Below are 21,241 nucleotides of genomic sequence, written 5' to 3' on the forward strand. Positions count from 1 at the left end.
TACCATTATTTTTCCTAAGGTCAAGATTTTTTTTTTTAATAATCTTATATAACAAAACCTTATAGACCATACTATTATTATCGAAAATTACAGTTAATGTTTTTTGAGGATAATCAGTTAGTGTCCCAGGGCACGAAAAATTTGTGTTAACAGTTGATTCGCCGATGTACCTATGGTAAAAATGTATACAAGGCGATACCTCACATAAAATTTAAGAAAATCTTAACGATACTTTCAGTTTTAGTTGTATTATTATAATTTGCAAGATAATTGCATTTATGTAAATGATTTAAATATTTTAAATAATGTGGGTTGAAAAATCACATTAAACTAATTGGTAAAGATTAACATACTCGAATATTTTTTTTAAATATTATTATTTTTGACGAGAATATGAAAAATGGGCTGAACTCCAATTTATAAATGTATCTCAAACTCGAAAAATTATATTTTAACACAGATTTTCATTAAAATGAGTACATTCGATATCTTAGACTAGACTGTCTATAAACTGTTTTTTTGATGCATTTTTTTATATAATGTATCATTTACAATGATTTTAATGGATAATTATTGCCTTACCTACAGAGAAAACACTCCTTAATTCTATTTTACTAAGTTATATGTGATCTTAAATACGTACGTAGTTTAAGTTCCTAATTCGCGCCATGTTTTTGTTCGAATTGTTAAGTTTCTTTACCGTTTAAAGGCGTGGTACAGTCAGTTACAGATGTATCTTTATTAATAAGTATAAGTCGAAGTATATTTAGATTACTGAACACGTATACCACAAAAATATATAAAGAACTAAGGAAAAGAGACCATTTTTTCGGCTTTTAAGGATATTTCTGTTACTGACTACCTGGCCTGCTCTAATTTTAATTTTAGTGACCATAAAGGCAATCTTTTAATAATGTTATAAGTTATAACGCGTTTAAGTTTTTTACGGGCATTAGTCTAAGTTTTGTTTGTTTTTAAAGTATAAATAAACCAATCATTCCATTTTATACAAAAGCCGGAACTATTAATGTAGTAAATTTAATTTTTATTTTATTTAACAATACCAAATAGACCTGTTTTGTAGACTAGTTCACGCATGCCGAAATGTAATAAACAATAAACTAAACACAAAATATAATATTGTTAAGTTCATTGCTATTTAAATAAAATCGCTAACAAAAGTAATTAACTATTTATTTCCTAGTGATAAAAATGCGATATTTTTTTTAATCATTGATATAGTATGTAATATTGTTAGGTAATAGTGAAAACATTTTGTATTACGGAAATATATGAATATTATTGTATAAACTAAACATTTAGTATTTTTTTGCAAAATTCTTGTCATTTAATGTATTTATGTAGGAAAGGAATTCAATACATTTTTGTGTAATGAAGCCAGTATTATAAAATATTATACGTAAAATTAAAGAGGGTTTACCATTCAAACTTCAACATTTATTTGCTGAATAAACAAGGGCACTTTTACACGTCAACATTGAATTTACATACAAGCAAAAAAAGAATAATAATACATCAACAATTATTAAATACAACTGCAACTACCAAATCAAACTAACGTAATACAATTACTTAGAGATGTATAAGGTCTCTTAATGTCGAATTACATAAAAAAAAACTATACTAATAATATTAAAATAAAAACAAAACATACATGGAAAAAAATCTAAACTTATTTAGAGGTGTAAATGATGACATTTTAAATGATAACATATTTTTTTGCAGAACTTCATGATGGTCCAATCTTTTTCACAATTTGTTATAGATATGTCCCTTGGGTCACGCGACAGTATAAAACAAAAAGTTAAACTTTATTACTTTGGCGTTTTAGCTGCAAGATTTTAAATGCAATAAAGCGTAGATTTCATTACATAGGCCGTTTTAAAATTTGCAAACCATATTTCGACCACTTGAGTATCTAATTGAAATAACACTGTAATTCTGTTGAAATTCATAAATATGTTTATAATACTGGCTCTAAATCTAATGTGTACCAATATGTATTATATTATAGGTAAACCAGAACTTTGGGAGTATTGTCAAGAGGGCGCTCGTTTTGAATTTTATATAGCAACAATTTGTATAGTGGGGACAATGGAAATTGGCAGATGATTTTTGTTTTATTCCGACAACTTTAATAAGTGCGAAGTTTGATGTTTGGATATTTCTTCGGTTTTTACGCTTAAATGGCTGACTCGATTTAGATAAAATGAATAGCGTAAAGTCAATTTTCTTTTTTTTAGGTTTGGTCGTTTAATTCCGCCCTAACGCCCTTCGCTAGCAATCCGTGATACCGATGCATGCGATACACCTAATACACAAATCAAATGATTACAAGACATCAACCAAATCGTGACGACCTGACTATAGTGACATTTGTCCATAAGTTTGAAACTTACCCGTCAATTCAGATGCTAATTTCGTTATGTTTTCTAATGGAAGAAATTTCTCTCCCGCACGTTTTTTTTCCAATAAATAACTATATACACTATTTACAACTTTTTTCTCTGTAAAATCTAAAACTTTCGGCATGATTATTGCAGTCTAATAATAATTCACACGAAACTAGACAAAGCAATGTTTACATTGTCAATATTGACAACTATCATAGAGAAAATTGTTGCCATTGCTAGAAATTAGTACCAACAAATTTCCGTAACATGGCGCACCCTCAATAGATCCTGGTTCACCTATAAATATTAAATTAATTCACTTGGACGTTACATTTTCAAATATATTCAAATTGATGAAATAGTTTTGAGTAAGAATAAATCGATTATATTGATGTTTGAGCTGCAATTATTGGAGTGAAAGTATTACGGTTGACTATGCGAGTTTTAATGTATTTAGAGTGCTAAGCATCAATTTAATGTATACTTTGTCGTTAATACAAGTGTTTCTATATACATTGATATTCAAAAAGCAAGCAAATATGTATAGTTTCGGACTTTTTATTTAAAGTTTTAATTTTTTATGAGAATGTTTATGTTATTTTAACTCGGAATCTCGAATCCGGTCTTGATAGGAGAAAGAAAGTGTAACAAGATTTTTATTCCATTCCGCATTTTTCATTGAACTTAACGAACGAAAAATGTATAGAAATATTGTGACACCCTTTCTATCTCTTATTAGAAAATTTACGACCAAAGAACCACGTTTAAAAATAACTAGACGAAGTTAAAACTGCACCTTCTACCATAATCTCGAGTTCTAAATTGGATATCATTGTATATAGAAAACAAAAGATAATTAATGGTCTATAAATATTTCGATAATCATTGATATTTTGTTGGATTCCGAAGTGAATAGTTTGAAGGTACAATTCCCATTTAACCCTTTACCAGGCTGACAGTTCCAAAATGACAATCGAATGTCAGTCTTACTCATCGAAAATAGAACACATATTTGAAGTGCTGTATGTGGGAAATATATATTAGCCTGGTAAAGGGTTAAACCATTTGAGCATTTAAGATAACTTCATTGTCTTTGGTCCTGGGTTAACGAGTATGACATTTTTTATTTTTTATTAACGCATTCAGTGCATTGAAGATACATATGCGTTGGCTGACTTTCATTAGTGCCTTAAACGCGACTGAGAACTCATATTAAAAGTCGTAACACACTATCGCACCGCACCGCGACCTTGGAATAAATGATTACTTGGTGCGTCGCACCCATATGACCCATAAGAAAGAGATATCTGTTTCTCGCTCTCACTTGTGTGCGCTGCGCACCAAGGTCGCGGTGCGGTGCGATAGTGTGTTACGACTTTTAGAGTACATACTATTGCATGAACGTTTATGTGCATGAAGTTGGCGCTTATGTGCGTAAGAGGCACTGAGCAAAGCCGGAATATTGCGAAAATAAAAAAATGCCTTCAGCGAGTGCGTTAACACATACAGTGCCAGCGCGAGATACGCGCTACGAGCGTAGCCAATAACACGGGAAAACCCGTATGTAGCGAAAAGCGCCTACAATCAAGAGAACCCGCCTAGAGGGTCGCTGGCAGTGAACGTGTTAAGAAATCCCTCGCACACGCCAATCACGAACCATGGACAAAGCACGGCTTTGTACGGACATAAGAAAGGCGGTAGCTATAGCTTATTTTTATTAAAGCTTTGTTGATATTAATTGTGGACTCAAAATATAAGGATTATGTTTTATATAAGTTGTTTTATTCATAATTTTAATGATTGTCATAATGTTAAAACTTTTTAATCCAAAACAGGATCTAGCTGTATTGGTTGACCAACTTTACTTCGAGCCGGTTTATTATTTACGTCTCCTGGGTCACTTTTAACCTTTCATATGAGTGTGTTGGTCAAAATCTTAAGTTCAAGACTTCTGTTGAACTCTATAGAGCAGAATAAAATCCTAAAAGACCTAAAAATTCGGATCCTGTCTGTATAAAGGTTAAAATATATGATTTATATGTTGGTGTTTGTATTTGCACAGAATAGATAATAGTTTTTACGTACAGAATTCCCACCATCTACAAAACCGGTGTTAGGCGTTCAACATTGGAAGTTCAGCCTCTTGCTTTCCTTTTCTAACGCATGACACGTTTTCTTTCTCACTATCTAGATATTTTCCTCAATTATATCTACTTATTAGGTATTAGGTAGTTTTATATTATATGTTGTCTCCTGGCTAACGATACAAGAATAAGTATATCAATCTCTATTAGCTGAGGAAAATTGGGAAAGTTGTACGGGGCCTTCATAAAAACAACATATACAACAACTATTACATTTTATTAACTACATATCACATAATAATTACAAATAATAACCAACAACACATCTGCTTACTCTAACATAGGATACAGATATTACAGAATAAGAACATATTTATAACAACGAAAATATAACTGAATTAATTCATAATTCAATAAAATATTTAGTCTTTTCAATATTTAAAATAAAAAAAGTATAAAAGTCATGTAAATCGCAAGCGAAGCGAAAAAAACATATTTAAACAGTCAGAATGCAGTCGTTTATAGGCTACGATGACCGCTTAGCAGGCCGAAGGCTTGTTTGCCACCACATAGGAATAACAACGCTAAACTTCCTAATTTCAGTCAGTTGCTTCAAGTTATTCCCTTTATAAGTAGTTCGTTTTTTTTTAGCATTAGAAATAAGGTAAACAATCTTGATGTGTCTTTTAATTGAAAAACACATTTTAAAAATAAGTTACGGTAAATATGTAACAATTATGAATCTAATACGATCTTTCATAGTCTTCTGCTTTCATAAGTAATAGTTATTGATTTTTAACAAGTGTGTTTCAATTAAAATACGTGTCAAAATCGCTTACCTTCTTTCAAGTTCTTTCTAATGCTAAAAAAAAACGAACTATAGTTACCACCAGTTGTTACTAGTGGTAACAACAGAACTTTTTTCTCATCTGTCCCCACTCCCCAGTGGTAACAACTGAGAAAAATAATTCCCAGCTTGAAACAACTCAATTTGGTGGTAAGGTTGACGAAATATAAAGTGAGCCGATCTCTCGAACAAGTTTGAACAAGATCTAGTAACTTTTTTTCCGTTGTTCCCAGTGGTAAAAAGTGAAAAAAAAATCTCAGTTGTTACCATTGACAAGAACTTTGTGGTAACTTGCTGGGAAATAAGCATTTAATAAAATGAAGGATTTTTTTTAAATAACCATTTGCTTCGCATGCAGTATTTAACAGTAATCAGTACACCAATACCCTTAAAAAATAAATTAAAAGTAAGAATGTAAAAGTGAGGATATCGCCGAATAAAATAGGTGCGACAAAGTAGCAGGTAACATTGACTGGCGCATGCGCAGAACGAGGGATAGTCGCAAAGAAACCTACTTTAAAAAAACACATCGTTTTATATTGGCACCAATGTCCTTATGTTATGAACGTGATTTCCATTTTTCGTACATAATTATGTAACTGTACATAATTAGGCATTAAAACACTCGTGTGATCCTATTAAGAAACTCACATCGTTCGTTTCTTAAACCCGCACTCATGTTTTAATGCCTTTCATTATGTAACAGTCACATAAACTACTATTATTTCAGAACTACATTTTACGTTCTCGTAGATCGAGCGGACACCGGGTTAACACAACGCTAGTGTTAACCCGGTGTCCGCTCGATAACCTAATCCAAATGATTGAAAAATATCCGGGAACCAAGTGTGAACTACCCTCAATTCTACGCATTTTCATTTAGAACTGACATTTCTTACAAATAACATGACAAATGCATTATCAACACTAAAAGCTGTATAAATCTAGTCTAGGAGCCAAATTAAATATTAAAACCCAACATTAAGACTTTTATTTGTGGTAATTTAAAATGATAAAATAATCTATGGTTTAAAATACGCGCGAGGAGTTTCAATATTAATGAAAAATGTATTTCGGATCCAGTATACTTTATCTAATTCTGTATTTCATAGTACATTTCAATTTTTAATCCGTTAACGATTGATTTGGTCTTAATAAAATTAGTAACCATTTTGTTACACTTTAAGTGGTATCCAGACAAGACAATATTTCGCCAATCTGATGAAATTCTCCGATCGAATCAGCAGGTGCGGACACATAAATGCCAATTTTCATAGTAATTATCTATGGAATGCAAATTTCCTGATCAAATCGACTGATTTGATCAGTCCCGTCTGGATACCACTTTAAATGGATTCTAAGGGTGTATATTTAATAACAGATAAATACATCATTCGGCTCACGGACTATAAATAGTGACGCTAAGTGAAAATGAACCTTACCCCTTTATTTTAACGTACAAAACCCAACGGTACCATTTCACTAAGACAGATATCATCATATCCGTTTTGTAAACTGAGCTATGCGATGGCGAAAAACGAAAGTTACATTACATTATAATTAAATTGAAAAAAAAAAAATGTGATGTTATTGTTATAATTAAACACTGAAAATAATATTAAAATCCCAGGAAATAGAAATAACCATTAAGTACGAAGAAATTCAAGTATCAAAAAGATTACTTAAGTCTTAACACATTCATTGCCACCCAGCCAAACAAGACATCCGCGCCAGGCCACAAAAATTTCGTCATATAAAGCTGTAGTACCACGATCCCGACTATCGGGTCGTCCGGCCTGGGAACGAAATCATAAAATACCCGATAGTCGGGTTTTCGGCACTGAATGTGTTAAACATTGTTGGCTATGAGCACAGCCGCGGCGCGTGCCCGGCGGCTACAGGTCACATTAGTTCTCTTATGTCAGATAGTATCATATGGACATATCTTAAACTTGACATGTAGCCACGGCATGCGTTTTCGTCGCTTTTCCCATCATATACAATCGCCATCAGATATATCGGAGCGGCCGCGGTGCTCACAAATATCTGAGCACGCCTCTATTGTCAAGGCGTTAGAGTGCGTGTTCAGATATTGTGAACACCTTGGCCGCTCCGATATATCTGATGGCGACTGTACTTCGCACCCTCACAATTGAAACACTTCTAAAGGATAAATAATTTAAATTGAAAGATTTGAGGTTTAAATTGTAATGTAACTTTTGATCGCAGCCGACTGTATCGCGTTATCCCCTTATGCTATGTCTTCGTAATAATTTAGGACCTGAAAGAAACAAATAGTAGTTTATGCAACAGTGATATAATAAGGGTTCTTAAAATTCAAGGGTCGAAGTTACAAAACGAGACGTAGTCGAGTTTTGTAAAAAAAGACCCGAGAATTTTAAGAACCAATTATGAGCTGTTGCATACATTACTTTTTCTATGACAGCTACAGCAAAAAAAAAAAAAAAAAAGTTATTATTAAAAAAAAAGAGTTATTATAAAAAAAAAGTTATTATTTAAAAAAACTTGTATCTTTAAAAAAATAAAGCAGTTGTATTATACTCATAAGATGACTGCTAGCAGTCATCTTATGAGCCTATAGACAAATCATTCAAATGACATTGCTTTAGATATCACTGTCAGTCATTTAATTGACACATTTAAGTGCTGGAGTAGAAAAAATATATTAATAACACATTTTCTAATTACATCTTCAGATAATAGTACATTATAATAAACTGAAATAAATATACACTATAAAGAAAAAGTGACCAGGTCCACCCTTGGCCGAGGCGGGAAACGAACCCGCGTGTTCAGCTTACGCGGCTAACGTCCTAACCACTAAACCACCCGGCCACGGCGATACCCGTCGCAAATTCCCTGGCGTATGCTATCTTTGAAAGGCTAGCCTTTGACCAACTCTAAGGGCGAGCAGTGTGTGCTTGCACCTCCTATACCAAACTCCGCAGCCGCACAGTTGTGGCACAAAATAAGTAATAGTATTATCATACAGAACGGCCACGAACCGCCCCGCCCCGACTCGGATTACCTCGCCCCGCGACATGAATCTGGCGGACTTCTGGCGTCCTCTCAGTAAAGCGACTTACCCACACATACACATTGACGCGACAGACGTGCCGTGCACACATATAAAAGCAAATGATGATGTATGGCGTGTCCGTCCTGTGCTTGTGGCCTACCAGTGGTTATCACGTTGCTGCTGTGTGTTATAGTCTGGGACTAATGGCTATTGAGTGCTCTAAGTGTAGTAGTTTAGGACCAACTCACGTGTTACGTGTCGCGTCTCTGGAACCGCCCGGCCAGTTTGTAGGCGATGAACGGCCACGGCCATCCGTGGTTACGTTATATGACTGTTTAGTGCTATAAATGTCGTAGTTTTAGGACCAATGGCTATTGAGTGCTCTAAATGTAGTAGTTTAGGACCAACTCAAGTGTTACGTGTCGCGTCACTGGAACCGCCCGGCCAGTTTATAGGCGATGAACGGCCACGGCTACGGCCATCCGTGGTTTCGTTATATGACTGTTTAGTGCTATAAATGTTGCAGTTTAGGACCTATAGCTATTGAGTGCTCTAAGTGTAGTAGTTTAGGACCAACTCACGTGTTACGTGTCGCGTCTCTGGAACCGCCCGGCCAGTTTGTAGGCGATGAACTGCCACGGCCACCGCCATCCGTGGTTTCGTTATATGACTGTTTAGTGCTATAAATGTTGCAGTTTAGGACCTATAGCTATTGAGTGCTCTAAGTGTAGTAGTTTAGGACCAACTCACGTGTTACGTGTCGCGTCTCTGGAACCGCCCGGCCAGTTTGTAGGCGATGAACGGCCACGGCCATCCGTGGTTTCGTTTTATGACTGTTTAGTGCTATAAATGTTGCAGTTTAGGACCTAAGGCTATTGAGTGCTCTAAGTGTAGTAGTTTAGGACCAACTCACGTGTTACGTGTCGCGTCTCTGGAACCGCCCGGCCAGTTTGTAGGCGATGAACTGCCACGGCCACCGCCATCCGTGGTTTCGTTATATGACTGTTTAGTGCTATAAATGTTGCAGTTTAGGACCTAAGGCTATTGAGTGCTCTAAGTGTAGTAGTTTAGGACCAACTCACGTGTTACGTGTCGCGTCTCTGGAACCGCCCGGCCAGTTTGTAGGCGATGAACGGCCACGGCCACCGCCATCCGTGGTTTCGTTATATGACTGTTTAGTGCTATAAATGTTGCAGTTTAGGACCTAAGGCTATTGAGTGCTCTAAGTGTAGTAGTTTAGGACCAACTCACGTGTTACGTGTCGCGTCTCTGGAACCGCCCGGCCAGTTTGTAGGCGATGAACGGCCACGGCTACGGCCATCCGTGGTTTCGTTATATGACTGTTTAGTGCTATAAATGTTGCAGTTTAGGACCTATAGCTATTGAGTGCTCTAAGTGTAGTAGTTTAGGACCAACTCACGTGTTACGTGTCGCGTCTCTGGAACCGCCCGGCCAGTTTGTAGGCGATGAACGGCCACGCGGCGAGCAGCAGCAGCGTGGGCGGGCTCAGCTCCTGCCACGGCCACCGCCATCCGTGGTTTTGCTGATAATAATCAAAAGGTAATCAAAACCATTATAAATTTATAACACTACGTGTGAGACAATATAGCTGCACCTGATATATTATATCAGAATACAGCAAGGGTGCATGCATACTCGTCTGCCATCTTGTGTCCTAAATTCGAAATTTATAATAACAGTTTTGAATGAATCACAGTTTCACTAGACTTATCGCGAAATATCGGGAGCTCGAAAACAATACAAAAGGTAATCACGGTTCATATCCCGGTCGATATAAGTCGAAATTTATAGTTGGAATTATGACTTCGCGCCAATAAGTGGTCCCTCTGAAATAGTACAGAAATTAAATTCTTTGATAGTACCACTGACAATCCAACCTCTAGACTGAGCTTAGGCCAATTCTTTCATGAAACCGATGCTGCCAAAAATACGGGGGTGCGAGGGGACGAGGTGAGCGAGTCCCGTGCCGTGATTGGTCCGTTCAAAGACACGGACCAATCACGGCACGGGATTGACTCGAAGATGGAGTAACGCTACCGTATGTGTGACAGAGGGGGTAGCGCGACTATGCTATGTCTAGAGGTCGGATTGTCTGTGGGTAGTACTTACGTTCATGAGTCTCTCCCCCTCCACGGCTTTCCGTAGAGCCGCTACATCGGCCTCCAGGCGCGCCAACGTGCCTGGCAGCTGCTCCAGCACCTTGAGATCTATAAACAAATCAAATTCTTTTCTCAAAAATGGACGGCAAAGTCGAGGTTGCCGGTTAAAAAATAGGTCGCGAAGTACGTAGTTTATGGTCATTCAAAAAATTAAAAAGTTAAAAACATTGCAGTCTCGATTTCGGGACTGCAATGTTGCATACAAATTCCATTATTTAACGAGTTCCAAACTTTTTAAAACTTTAAATGGCCATATCAAATGAAGGTATAGGTCCATTAAACAGCCAAACAGATGATCAGCACTTATTATTATAATGTTGGTACCGCGACTATTTAGGTGTCTCAAATACGTTGGCGTATTTTCAGCAGAAAAATACACTTCTTTTTTTTTAAAGGCGACAAGCAAATCTTTTTAATAGTTTTACTTTTTTCTGTGAAAATTAGAACGTTGCTTCTGTAAAATATTTCTATTTCTTGCACCATTTTTGAGAAAAGCACTATATATGACTCGGCTGGAAGGCTACTTGCTGGCTTCGGATTCAATTAAACGGACTCCCAAGTAGTGTTGAGTCGCTCACTCGTGAGGCACCTCATTTGTACCACTCATTTTGTTAATTTGTCGCAGTACTTCGTACCGCAAAAATGTCTTACTTCACTCCTCTATTCATTTTACTCATTTACTCGCGCGCATCACAAACACCCCTTGCCACACTTCAAATTTCAAAAAACTCTTATCCGTTCAAATTCACTCGCGAGTCTCGCGACCCTCTAAACTCATACACTCCTCACAACTCGCGACAGAGTCCCTGGATCGCGCGAGGCGCTAGGTGCTCGCCTGCTCGTCGACACTCAAAACTCAAATGTCTCAAATGAAGAAACGAGTAATGATCCACACTGTCAACTGCCGAACTACAAACCTTATTGCAACGACAAAAGGTCCACTCACCGCCTCTCTGTGACATGACTTAAAAATCCTTTCAAAATGAAACAATGAATTAGAAATACCCAAAGAGGGAGTGAGACCGACACGCGACGTACTTCAATATCGCTTCGCGTCACCATCGAAAATACGTTAACAATTAAACACGAAAGACAACAAGCGTAAGCGCTGCAAGCTTTCATACATCTTAAAAAAATTGTCGCTGTTGGAATTAATGGAATAGTTGACGCTGAAAATATGCTAGTACCTCACCTCATTTGAAGTAAGACATTGTAACACCTCATTTTAGAAAATGAGGTACTCATACAAACTCATTTTAAATGGATGTCCTACCCATCACTACTCCCAAGGTCGTCCGTTTAAAACGAATCCTCAGCCTGCAAGTAGCTACTTCCGAACCTCGACAATAATGTACTATTACACTCTTGTCTCTTGTATGACATGGTTCCATGACTGAATTTTTAGTCATTTTTTTGCATTTATTTTTTCGATAACGATTTTTGTTCTCTATACAGCGCAACACAACCGAGGTCTGAACCCACCACACACATTTGAAAGGTTGAAATTTAAAATATGTGCCACTCTATATTAGACCGATCGAGTGAGAGCGAATTTAAAACAAAAGTTTCAGCTTTTACAAATCCTTCATGCTCATAAAAAGTACTTATTTACGCAATGTGTTAATTATTTTGTCACGTCAGTCAAGAGACAATAGTAACACAGTTTGTTAAAGGATATGTTGCGTCACATTCTACTAACATGCTTAGTAAATGGTTCATTGTGTAAAGGGCATGTAACTACTTTTAAGTTATCTATGGGAATGTAACAATGGCAAGAATAACTGATTCTTACAGATAATGACTGAGCGTGAGAAAAAAACGAAAGAAACCGTTTACTATTATTTCGTTAATCAACAAATCGGACAAATTGAATTTATTTGTTTTTCGGGTTAAAGATTTTTTATTATTCTCATAAGATTATTTTACATTTCACTTAACGAGAACTTAGAATAAGTACATAGTGGTTTTCACCAGTAAGCATTTTAAAAAGGTAAGTAGCTCTCCTTAATTCGTTATATGACTATTTTAAATTCCATTGAAAGTATTTGAAGCGGAGTGTCCTTTTATTTTAACGTACATAATATGTGTATTCATTGACGATAGAGAATGGTGGCGACACAACACAAGAAACACGAGACTTACAATCTGACGCATGCCACACGCGAGCATAGCCTTACAACCTGATGAATAGAGTAATGTTATACCGATATCTTAATGTAAGGCCTGAGTGGACGCTCGCTCGGCGCGGCGTGCAGCGTGGCTGTGGGCTCACTTGTGATGTGAGCAGCGTGCACTAAGGCCGCTCCTATACGTGCGCATTTGTTTAACATGCACGCCGCACGCCCCGCCCCGCTGCACGCCCAACATGAGCGTCCACTCGGGCCTTACACTTAGACCTTTAAACGAGAAATCCTTATTTATATATTACGGGGATCTCGGAAACGGCTCTAACGATTTCGATGATAATTGCTATATGGGGGTTTTCGGGGGCGAAAAATCGATGGAGGTCTTATCTCTGGCAAAACTCTCACGTTTGAGTTTTCATATGTTTTCCGAGCAAAGTGAGATGATCCAGTTAGAAGGTCGAACTATACGGTTCTACCTTAGAGGTGGCCAGGGGGCGCAAAAAGCTTTCAGTAAGAAGTGCATGTTAAAATTCGACCTATGCCGCTGTGGCCCGGTGGCCGAGTGGCAACAGGCAGCTGCCGCGATAGCAGAGGATGCTGGTTCGTTTCCAGCCTGGGGCACTGGAGGCCTGGGTCACTTTTTCTTAGTATATGACATTTATTTCAGTTTATAAGATGCTCATTGACAACTTCGGTTTTTAAGTGAGTTAAATAGTGTATATTGTACTCACGTGTGAGCTGCGACGTGATCTGATGGGCGTGGCCATTGCTGAGGCGCGGCTGCGTCTGCGCAGTCGCGGGCGCCGAAGGCTGCGCGGGCGCGGCTTGTACCGGCGCGGGAGCACGCTCGGCCACCTCCGGGTCGCTCTGCCAGTGCAAACACAATAGTAGATTGTTAAAGCCCTTGCTACACGGTCGCCGACAAGCCTTCTAACCGTCTGTCCTTGGTCTGACCTTGGTCAGTTTTGGTCAAATTTTGTTGGAAACAACTGTCTACACGGTCCGTCCAGACCAAGGCCACGCGGTCTGAGGGGCTTGTCGGCGACCGTGTAGCAAGGGCTTTAAGGTTACCACTGACGATCCAACAGTCCAAATAGCGTGGCTGCACTTCAAAATCGGTCCGTGAATGTCAAGAACGTACAATGTTTTTTAAACGGCATCCTAATCGTGTATTTCCATTTGGATTGAAATCCAGCACGCCACTCCATTTGCACGTATCGGCGTGGCGACTTTGGACTGGCCGTCAATGAAACGTACACCAAACGTGCGCCACGCCGCCATCTGGATCTGGACCACTGGACGCACTTCAAACGCTCCGTGAATGTGCAGAACTACGTCCATTTTTATTCAGTCCGTATGGCGCTGCCACCAAGTAACGACACGACAACGAATAATGGTACAAAATATGGACTATGGACGTATGAAATGGATCGATCGTCAGTGTACTAAACAATTGGATGCCGTCCATTTGGATGAATCCATTGCAACGGCATCCATTTGGAAGGCCCGTCAGCTTAACCAAGGGATGAAAGGCACTCATTTCTGCCGAGGTAGTTGGAGGTGGATTGATCAATTTTGCCAAAAGTATAGATATTTATAAAATGGGAAATTAAATATCAGAATAGAAATTGTATATACCCTCAATGTGGCGGGCAACCTTCACAGGGTTCCCAATGTTTCTAGTTTTATTCTATGGAAATGGGAATATAGCTTAAAAGGCTAGCATCCAGACCATAAAAAAGTAAAAACAAGAATTTTACACTTTTGGTAGGATTGGCTCGGCTCAGGCATACACTTACCACATTAACATCGACAGTGGCTAAACCCCCGGGTTGGCCTGTGTCGGCGTCCACCTCACTCCACTGTTAGTGCATTAGTCACAACATATAACAAATAACAAGAATACATATAATACAAGCAAGAAAATACATATAAATTAAAAAAGAAATCAAGAACAAACATAAGAAAGGCGAGTTACATACAGTTACAATACAAACATATTAAATTACTGAAACAGAGAGACTCTTAATCTACATAGTTTAGAGGAAAAAGAAAGTTAGGAAGAAGTGTACATTGCCTGTGCTTTAGTGGCGTTATTCATAAACGGCTGCTAACTTAATCAGTTAACTGCCAAATATTTCTAAGAGAAAGACAGTAATATTTCACAAAATGACCGTTTAGCACAGACAAGGCACGCAGATCGCAGTGTAGGTGTTATAATCAGTATACCGTCTTAGACATTGGATAATTGCTCAACCAGCAGAGACATCTACCGTAAGAAGTATCAAACTACATCGTGGTTGCGCTTTGCTCCTTATTCTATAGTAAATAAGGGGTCCAAATGTGTCGGCTTTGTTGTTGACTTTGCTGTTTTAATTTTTGCATGTGGTGTTTCTGTTTACCAGTAATTAGTTATACATTCAGCATGTTATTTAAGTTTGTATTGATGTAAGCCTCAATGTAATAACTGTAGGTAAACCTTTAAAAAAAAATAACTTGTTTTGCGACACGATCTCAGATCATAGTGGAAAATCATATCATAGAGAAATGAAAATATAAGCACTTTCAGAAAACTTAGATACACAATTTTAGTTTGAATAACACTACACACGTAAAAGACGGCATACAGTATGACATCTACACCGCACAGAGACACTATACGTACAATACTAACATCGACCGTGTCAATGTACTCGTCCTCTGAGTCATGGCGCGCGCGCGGTACGGGAGACGACGCGCCGCTCACGGAGCGCGACCCTGTAAAGGAACGGGGTGAGTTATTGTACTGGATTCTTATATTGTGGGGTGGGCCTGAAACAATTTGGGAATGAATAAATCAAATCTTAAATCTGCAATGCTTTTAGTCTCGCTCCAGATCAGTCCAACTTGTAGCGTAAATTTTACGGGCGCCATAAATACGCAAGACGTCCAAAGTAACACCCATCCATCAATTACCATGCGAATTTCATGCTTGCGTTATTCTCTTCTCTTTGCGCGTGGTGAGGCATTAAAGCAATAACTGATAGGAGTTATTGCTTTAATGCCTCACCACGCGCAAACCGTAGTACTCGTAGCAAACCCTCCGTAGAACGTCTTCAGCCACCAGCTCCAAGTTCCGCTTGGGAAGTTAATCATCCACCGACAGAAACTAGGTCTTTCGACGGTCGCCATGACTTACATCCATCCATTAAATACCATCCGAAATCAATGTTTGCGTTACTCGCTTCTCTTTGCACATGGTGAGGCATCAAAGCAATACTAACCGCTAGGAGTGTTATGCTCAGAGCGGACCCTGCGCAGAACGTCTCCGGCCACCAGCTCCAAGTCCCTGTTGGGGAACTCCTCGTCCTCATCATCCACTGACAGGAATGAGGCCACGTCGGAACTGTACGACATGGTCTCCACTATCTGGAATGGAAATTGTACATTTCAGTTAACACATTCAGTGCCAGCGCTCGCTACGAGCGTAGCCGATGACATGGGAAAAACCGTATATAGCGAAAAGCAACTACGGATAGTGCACCCGCCTGGCGGGTTGCTGGCAGTGAATGCGTTAAGCATGAAAACTATAAAGTAATTGGAAGGATCAGAAGAAATAGGCCCTGATTAGTCTATAATTTATTTATAATTTATTTGAACTGGGTTCATCAAAAGAATCTATTTAATATTGTGTATAAAATCGCAAACGGTAGGCGCCATAAAAAAAGGTTCAGGGTGCCATTTCATGTTTGTCAATTATCATCTCTGTAGCCGTAGGCAGTAGATACATAATGGATTGTACTAAACAGCGGCAGCAGACTACCTGGTACCTGGACTGCCATCTGATTGTTCATTATGAATCTACTCGCTAACACCATATCACTACATAGTATAAAACAAAGTCGCTTCCCGCTGTCTGTCCCTATGTATGCTTAGATCTTTAATACTACGCAACAGATTTTGATGCGGTTTTTTTAATAGATAAAGTGATTCAAGATGAAGGTTTATGTATAATTTGTTAACCCGAGCGAAGCCGGGGCGGGTCGCTAGTAGTGTTTATAATTGACAAACATTTAATGGCGCCCAGTTCAAAAATTTTAAACTATACTTGTAGCCAATTTCTCCCATAATCACTTTCTGCCATTCGGGTAACCCCATAATCACGTGAAGTGATTTAATAATACCGTGAGTACCATGAATGAAGAAATTATCTATCTATCTACCGTGAGGTATGCTTTAATACACAGGGTTGTAATACTTGTAATACCTGTCACCCTATCGTGAGTTTTTTATAGCATTAGGCAAAGAACGGTCTCTAGGCCCGGTTCACATACCCAAGTTAAATAAAATAGTAACATATGCGCTAAAATGTAAATAAATATTGTAAGGGGCAGACCTCGGGGGACTTTCCTCGATCAGATCGGGGAAATCCTGAAGAAAGGCCAGGTCTAGAGCACCCTAAACCGGCGAGTGTGTATGAGGAATGTTATGAAAGTAACGGAAGCGAAAGAGGTATGTCAGGATCGTAGCAAGTGGAAATCCGTGGTCTCTGCCTACCCCTCCGGGAAATAGGCGTGATTATATGTATGTATGTATGTATGTATGTATATTCGTAGTTGTAACACTTGTAACGTACTAATAATAATAACGGTAAACCAGACCACAAGGGCATCCCAACTTCGCTAAACGGAAAGTAAATAAACAAAGTCGTTATGTCAACAGCCGACATAGGAAACTTTGGAAGGGCGAATGTTAAGGTCAGGCAAAGCATTAATTACAATGCCTGTTACAGACAGCATAAATATATCATATCATTCACCTGAGCTGGCCGTATGTATGTCTGTACAGTCACCTGCAATACTATGTTACTCTTCGAAGGCCTGAAAAATATCTGGCACGATCTTATTTAAAGCCATAAGAGCGTGTCACATATTTTTGCGGCCTTCGAAGAGTAACATAGTATTGCAGATGACTGTGCCGGGCACAAAGATTGGTCATGTCATACTTTTGTAGGTAATGACAGAAAACATCATAAATGTAAATTTTGCTACATTGTTTCACCCAACAATGTCACGACTGTAAGTTGGTATTTTTTCTGCTGTTACCTACCTTACCTACTTCAGAAGCTTTTCGTAAGTAACGAGGCAACCCTTTTATGAAGTCATACCTAACCAATATTTCAGTTTAGTTTGTTATTGTTTATTTTTAAATTTGAATAATATGTTGAATAAGTATACCTTAGTCCACGGAGGCCTGCATCCTGCATCGGCTCTGTCTGTAACATGTTGCCAGCCTGTTCCACGATTCCCATTTTGATAGGGTTTAACTTTTTTAATTGCAATAATATTTGAATAAGTATATACCTTGTGTAGTTCGTCTACGTAGGCTTGCATCGCCTCTGTCTGTGTCATATTTCCGAGCTTGTTCCACGATTCCCATTTTGCTCTGAAAAAAAAAAAACAAATTTAAACATTAGCACGCGAGTTAATTCTTTAATTCACAAATGTAGGTGTAGCATATACATACATGACCTAACTTTTGACCCCATTGGATTTTTTTCCTAGCCAGAATCATTAGGACAATCGAGCGCCAGGAAGGCTTGAACCCATTACCTCGGTTATTTTTTGCACTTTAAAGGGACTCACCAATAATTTGATCGAAGTATGAGTACGGTTATGTGGGTTGAATTAAGGCGAGGTGTTAACGAGAAACTAGAGTGGTTTCTGGTTTCGAGTCATTAAATAATATCGCTAGTTGGTTTTCTGTTCCGAACTAGCATCATTTTCGGTTTCATGAAAATACAAAAGATGAGCCTAATATCCCTATAAAAAAATCTACTAAACATTCGATAAATCAGACATCATCAGTCAGACATCACTAATGCTTGTTTATGTTTAAGCAACAACACTCGCCGACTTTGTTTATTGTTACATAACATACAATTGCTAATGTTGCGTCATAGTTTTTGCTGAATCACGGCGAAATGAGTCAGCAGACGTCGTTTCGGGTCAAAAGTTGACAACAATTGACGCCTGACGGTAACGTTTTTCTAGGAAATCTTTGTTTTTAGAAAAGATTTTCCGTCTAGTGAAAAAATGCCGCTCAGTCTTGTCTGTAGTGTGCAGGTTGGCTACTTCTAAATAGCATGCAATTCCCATGTGATCAACGAGGTTTTCATCGATTTTTGACAAGTTTTGAATCGTATCTCCTACTTTTGCACTACAGATTAAATTATAAGACAAACGTCTATCGGTTCTTCAATTTTTTATCTCCATTTTTGTCGACCGGATTTTGAAAGAATACTTACCACAAAAGTTAAGGCCAAAAAACCAGTTTTGTGGCCATAAATCGTTCAAATTGATGCCAAATATCTCGAAGACAATGAACTTTGAAGTAAATATAGGATATGAATATAGTATATATTGCTGTTAATATGGTAAGCTACAAAAACATTAGAAAACTAAGGCATTCAGATCGAAGGTCATTGGCGTGGGGGAGCCCTTTAAAAAAAGATTTCGGCGATTGAGAACCTCCTTCTTTTTGAAGTCAGTTATAGACAGAGTCTAGGCAATCTCTATGTTCTCGTAACACGCTCTTAACATTTACCATATGAAAGGAACATTTAACGGCTAATGAATATTTGCGACACCGAATGGCCGCCGAATCGCATAAGTTAGAAGGCCAATACAACATCATTCAGATGCGCGTGCGACACGGCTTCGGCAGGACACGCCATAGTTCAAAACAAAGTTCATTTTGGACCTGACGATAGCCTTTTACCGTCTACGATTTGCCATAGAGAAAAAAATCCATAGATTGCTCACTCCATACATCAGTTTTGGTACCAAAAAGGCTATTAGAGTTTTTCGGAAAGAGAAGAGTCGTGAAATGTATCGGGTCGGGCTCCATACATTCCACGACTCTTCTTCTTCTTCCATCATCGAGTAACGGAATTATCAGTACTGCTATTTGACAATAGATGTAGCAGTACTGATAATTCCGCTACTTGATGCTAGATGTCGACACTGAAAATAATAGTCTTTTTGGTACCAAAACTGATGTATGGAGTGAGCACTCTTGTCTTACTATATTTCTCTATGGATTTGGGTTAGGTCCTGGGTTCTGTTATTCTTTTCTTGGGCTTTCAGTTTGTGTTAGATCTAGATTGCATAAGAAATACATATACTTAGAAAAATCGACCTATGCCGACGAGACCGTGACCCCGGTGGCCGAATGGCTCAGGCAGTTGCCGCGATAGTAGAGGACTCTGGTTCGATTCCAGCTTGAGACACTGGAGGCCTTGGTCACTTTTTCTTAGTATATAGCATTTATTTCAGTTTATAGATCTAGATTTCATAGGGCTTTCTTGGGTAGTATGGGTTTGAGCACGTTTGAGTTTACCGAATACTAGGCTGTTAGTTTCGACTGCTATTCGCGGACTGAGATTCGGTCAAGCGGGGCGGGGTAATTCCATTCCATGCGGCCATTCTGTATGATAAACTATTACTAATTTTATGGTGAAACTTACAAATTTTTCAGAATTTTTGAAGTGAAAACTTCTTTAGCGGCGCTGTGCACTTTTTGAGGTGGGGAAAAAATGTTAAAATCGAGACAGCGTAAGACGACCACGTGACCGTAAGATTTAGATGGCCACTCATTTAGATGGTATTTAAATCAATAAAGAAAAACTCAATAACATTACATGAAAAACTGTTACATGTAAATGTCATTGAGTTTTTCTTTAATGATTTAAATGCCATCTAGTGAGTTTCGCTCTAACTGGTATTAATATAACTCGAGTACTAACAGCGATGTGCTTAGGGGTTTCAAGTAATTAACGCTAACGCTAGATGGCGTTAACCTTAATTATACATAGTGCATTTTGCACTAGTCATTGAGTTTTCACTTCTGCCGGCACTCCCTGGGTGCAACCCGTTGTTTTTTTTTAGATTACACTACCTGTTAACGACGTCCCAGAAGCCGGGTTTAGGTTTGTCACAGGGTCCTTCCATGGCCTGCTTGTAGTAGCTGTAGAAGCGCAGCATGAGCTCATTGCTGGGCTGGTATGATCCTGGAACAAAGGAAGAAGGCATAAGATAATTAGATAAAACTGGCTTAAAAAGCAGCACGAACAGCATCCTAAGTACGCTGGCGCAGCGTTGGGACTCACCCCTGGTCAAGCGGTGTGTGCAGCTACACTCACCTGTTGCTGTTCCGCCGCGAAAGCTATAAATGTTTTGTTTGTTTGTTTTGTCGTAATTATAATACTAACTATAGATATAACTTATTGTAATACCTAACCCTATATATGGACTACATGTTCGAAATAAAAATATTTCATTTCATTAAAGCAGTCTTGAGCAGAGGTTACGAATGAAAATTAACGTCTATCTCTTCTATGTAAGTATTTTATGTAATTAACTAGTTTGGTTTGACGGAAATAAATGTATTTTCTTTCTTTCTTGTTTTTTTTTTTTTTAAATAGTTTGATTCATGCGTTAGTGGCGTTTATTGTAACGATAGGATGTAGCGGACGTAATGAATATATAAGATAAAAACGATAGTATTTAC

At 38.3% G+C, this 21,241-nt stretch overlaps 1 protein-coding gene across 4 annotated transcripts in view; it reads right to left on the bottom strand.

Moving 5' to 3' along the window:
• Nucleotides 1–7,522: 7,522 nt before the first annotated feature.
• The window catches only part of LOC134659352 (acyl-CoA-binding domain-containing protein 5), a 39,850-nt gene continuing 26,131 nt past the window's right edge, over nt 7,523–21,241 (bottom strand). The window contains exons 2-10 of one of the 4 annotated variants that reach the window (XM_063515018.1): nt 20,630–20,741; nt 18,034–18,115; nt 15,955–16,099; nt 15,366–15,448; nt 14,491–14,553; nt 13,423–13,558; nt 10,516–10,613; nt 9,806–9,928; nt 7,523–7,626 (exon numbers count right to left, since the gene is read on the bottom strand). In XM_063515018.1, the coding sequence (XP_063371088.1) occupies nt 9,809–9,928; nt 10,516–10,613; nt 13,423–13,558; nt 14,491–14,553; nt 15,366–15,448; nt 15,955–16,099; nt 18,034–18,115; nt 20,630–20,741 (839 nt within the window). In that variant the 3' untranslated portion in view covers nt 7,523–7,626; nt 9,806–9,808. Of the gene's footprint in view, nt 7,627–9,805; nt 9,929–10,515; nt 10,614–13,422; nt 13,559–14,490; nt 14,554–15,356; nt 15,449–15,954; nt 16,100–18,033; nt 18,116–20,629; nt 20,742–21,241 lie in introns of all 4 variants that reach the window. The other 3 variants (XM_063515017.1, XM_063515020.1, XM_063515019.1) reach the window with 3 other exon arrangements.

The sequence above is a fragment of the Cydia amplana genome, chromosome 24, assembly GCF_948474715.1.
Source record: "Cydia amplana chromosome 24, ilCydAmpl1.1, whole genome shotgun sequence".
In the NCBI taxonomy this organism is placed as follows: domain Eukaryota; kingdom Metazoa; phylum Arthropoda; class Insecta; order Lepidoptera; family Tortricidae; genus Cydia; species Cydia amplana.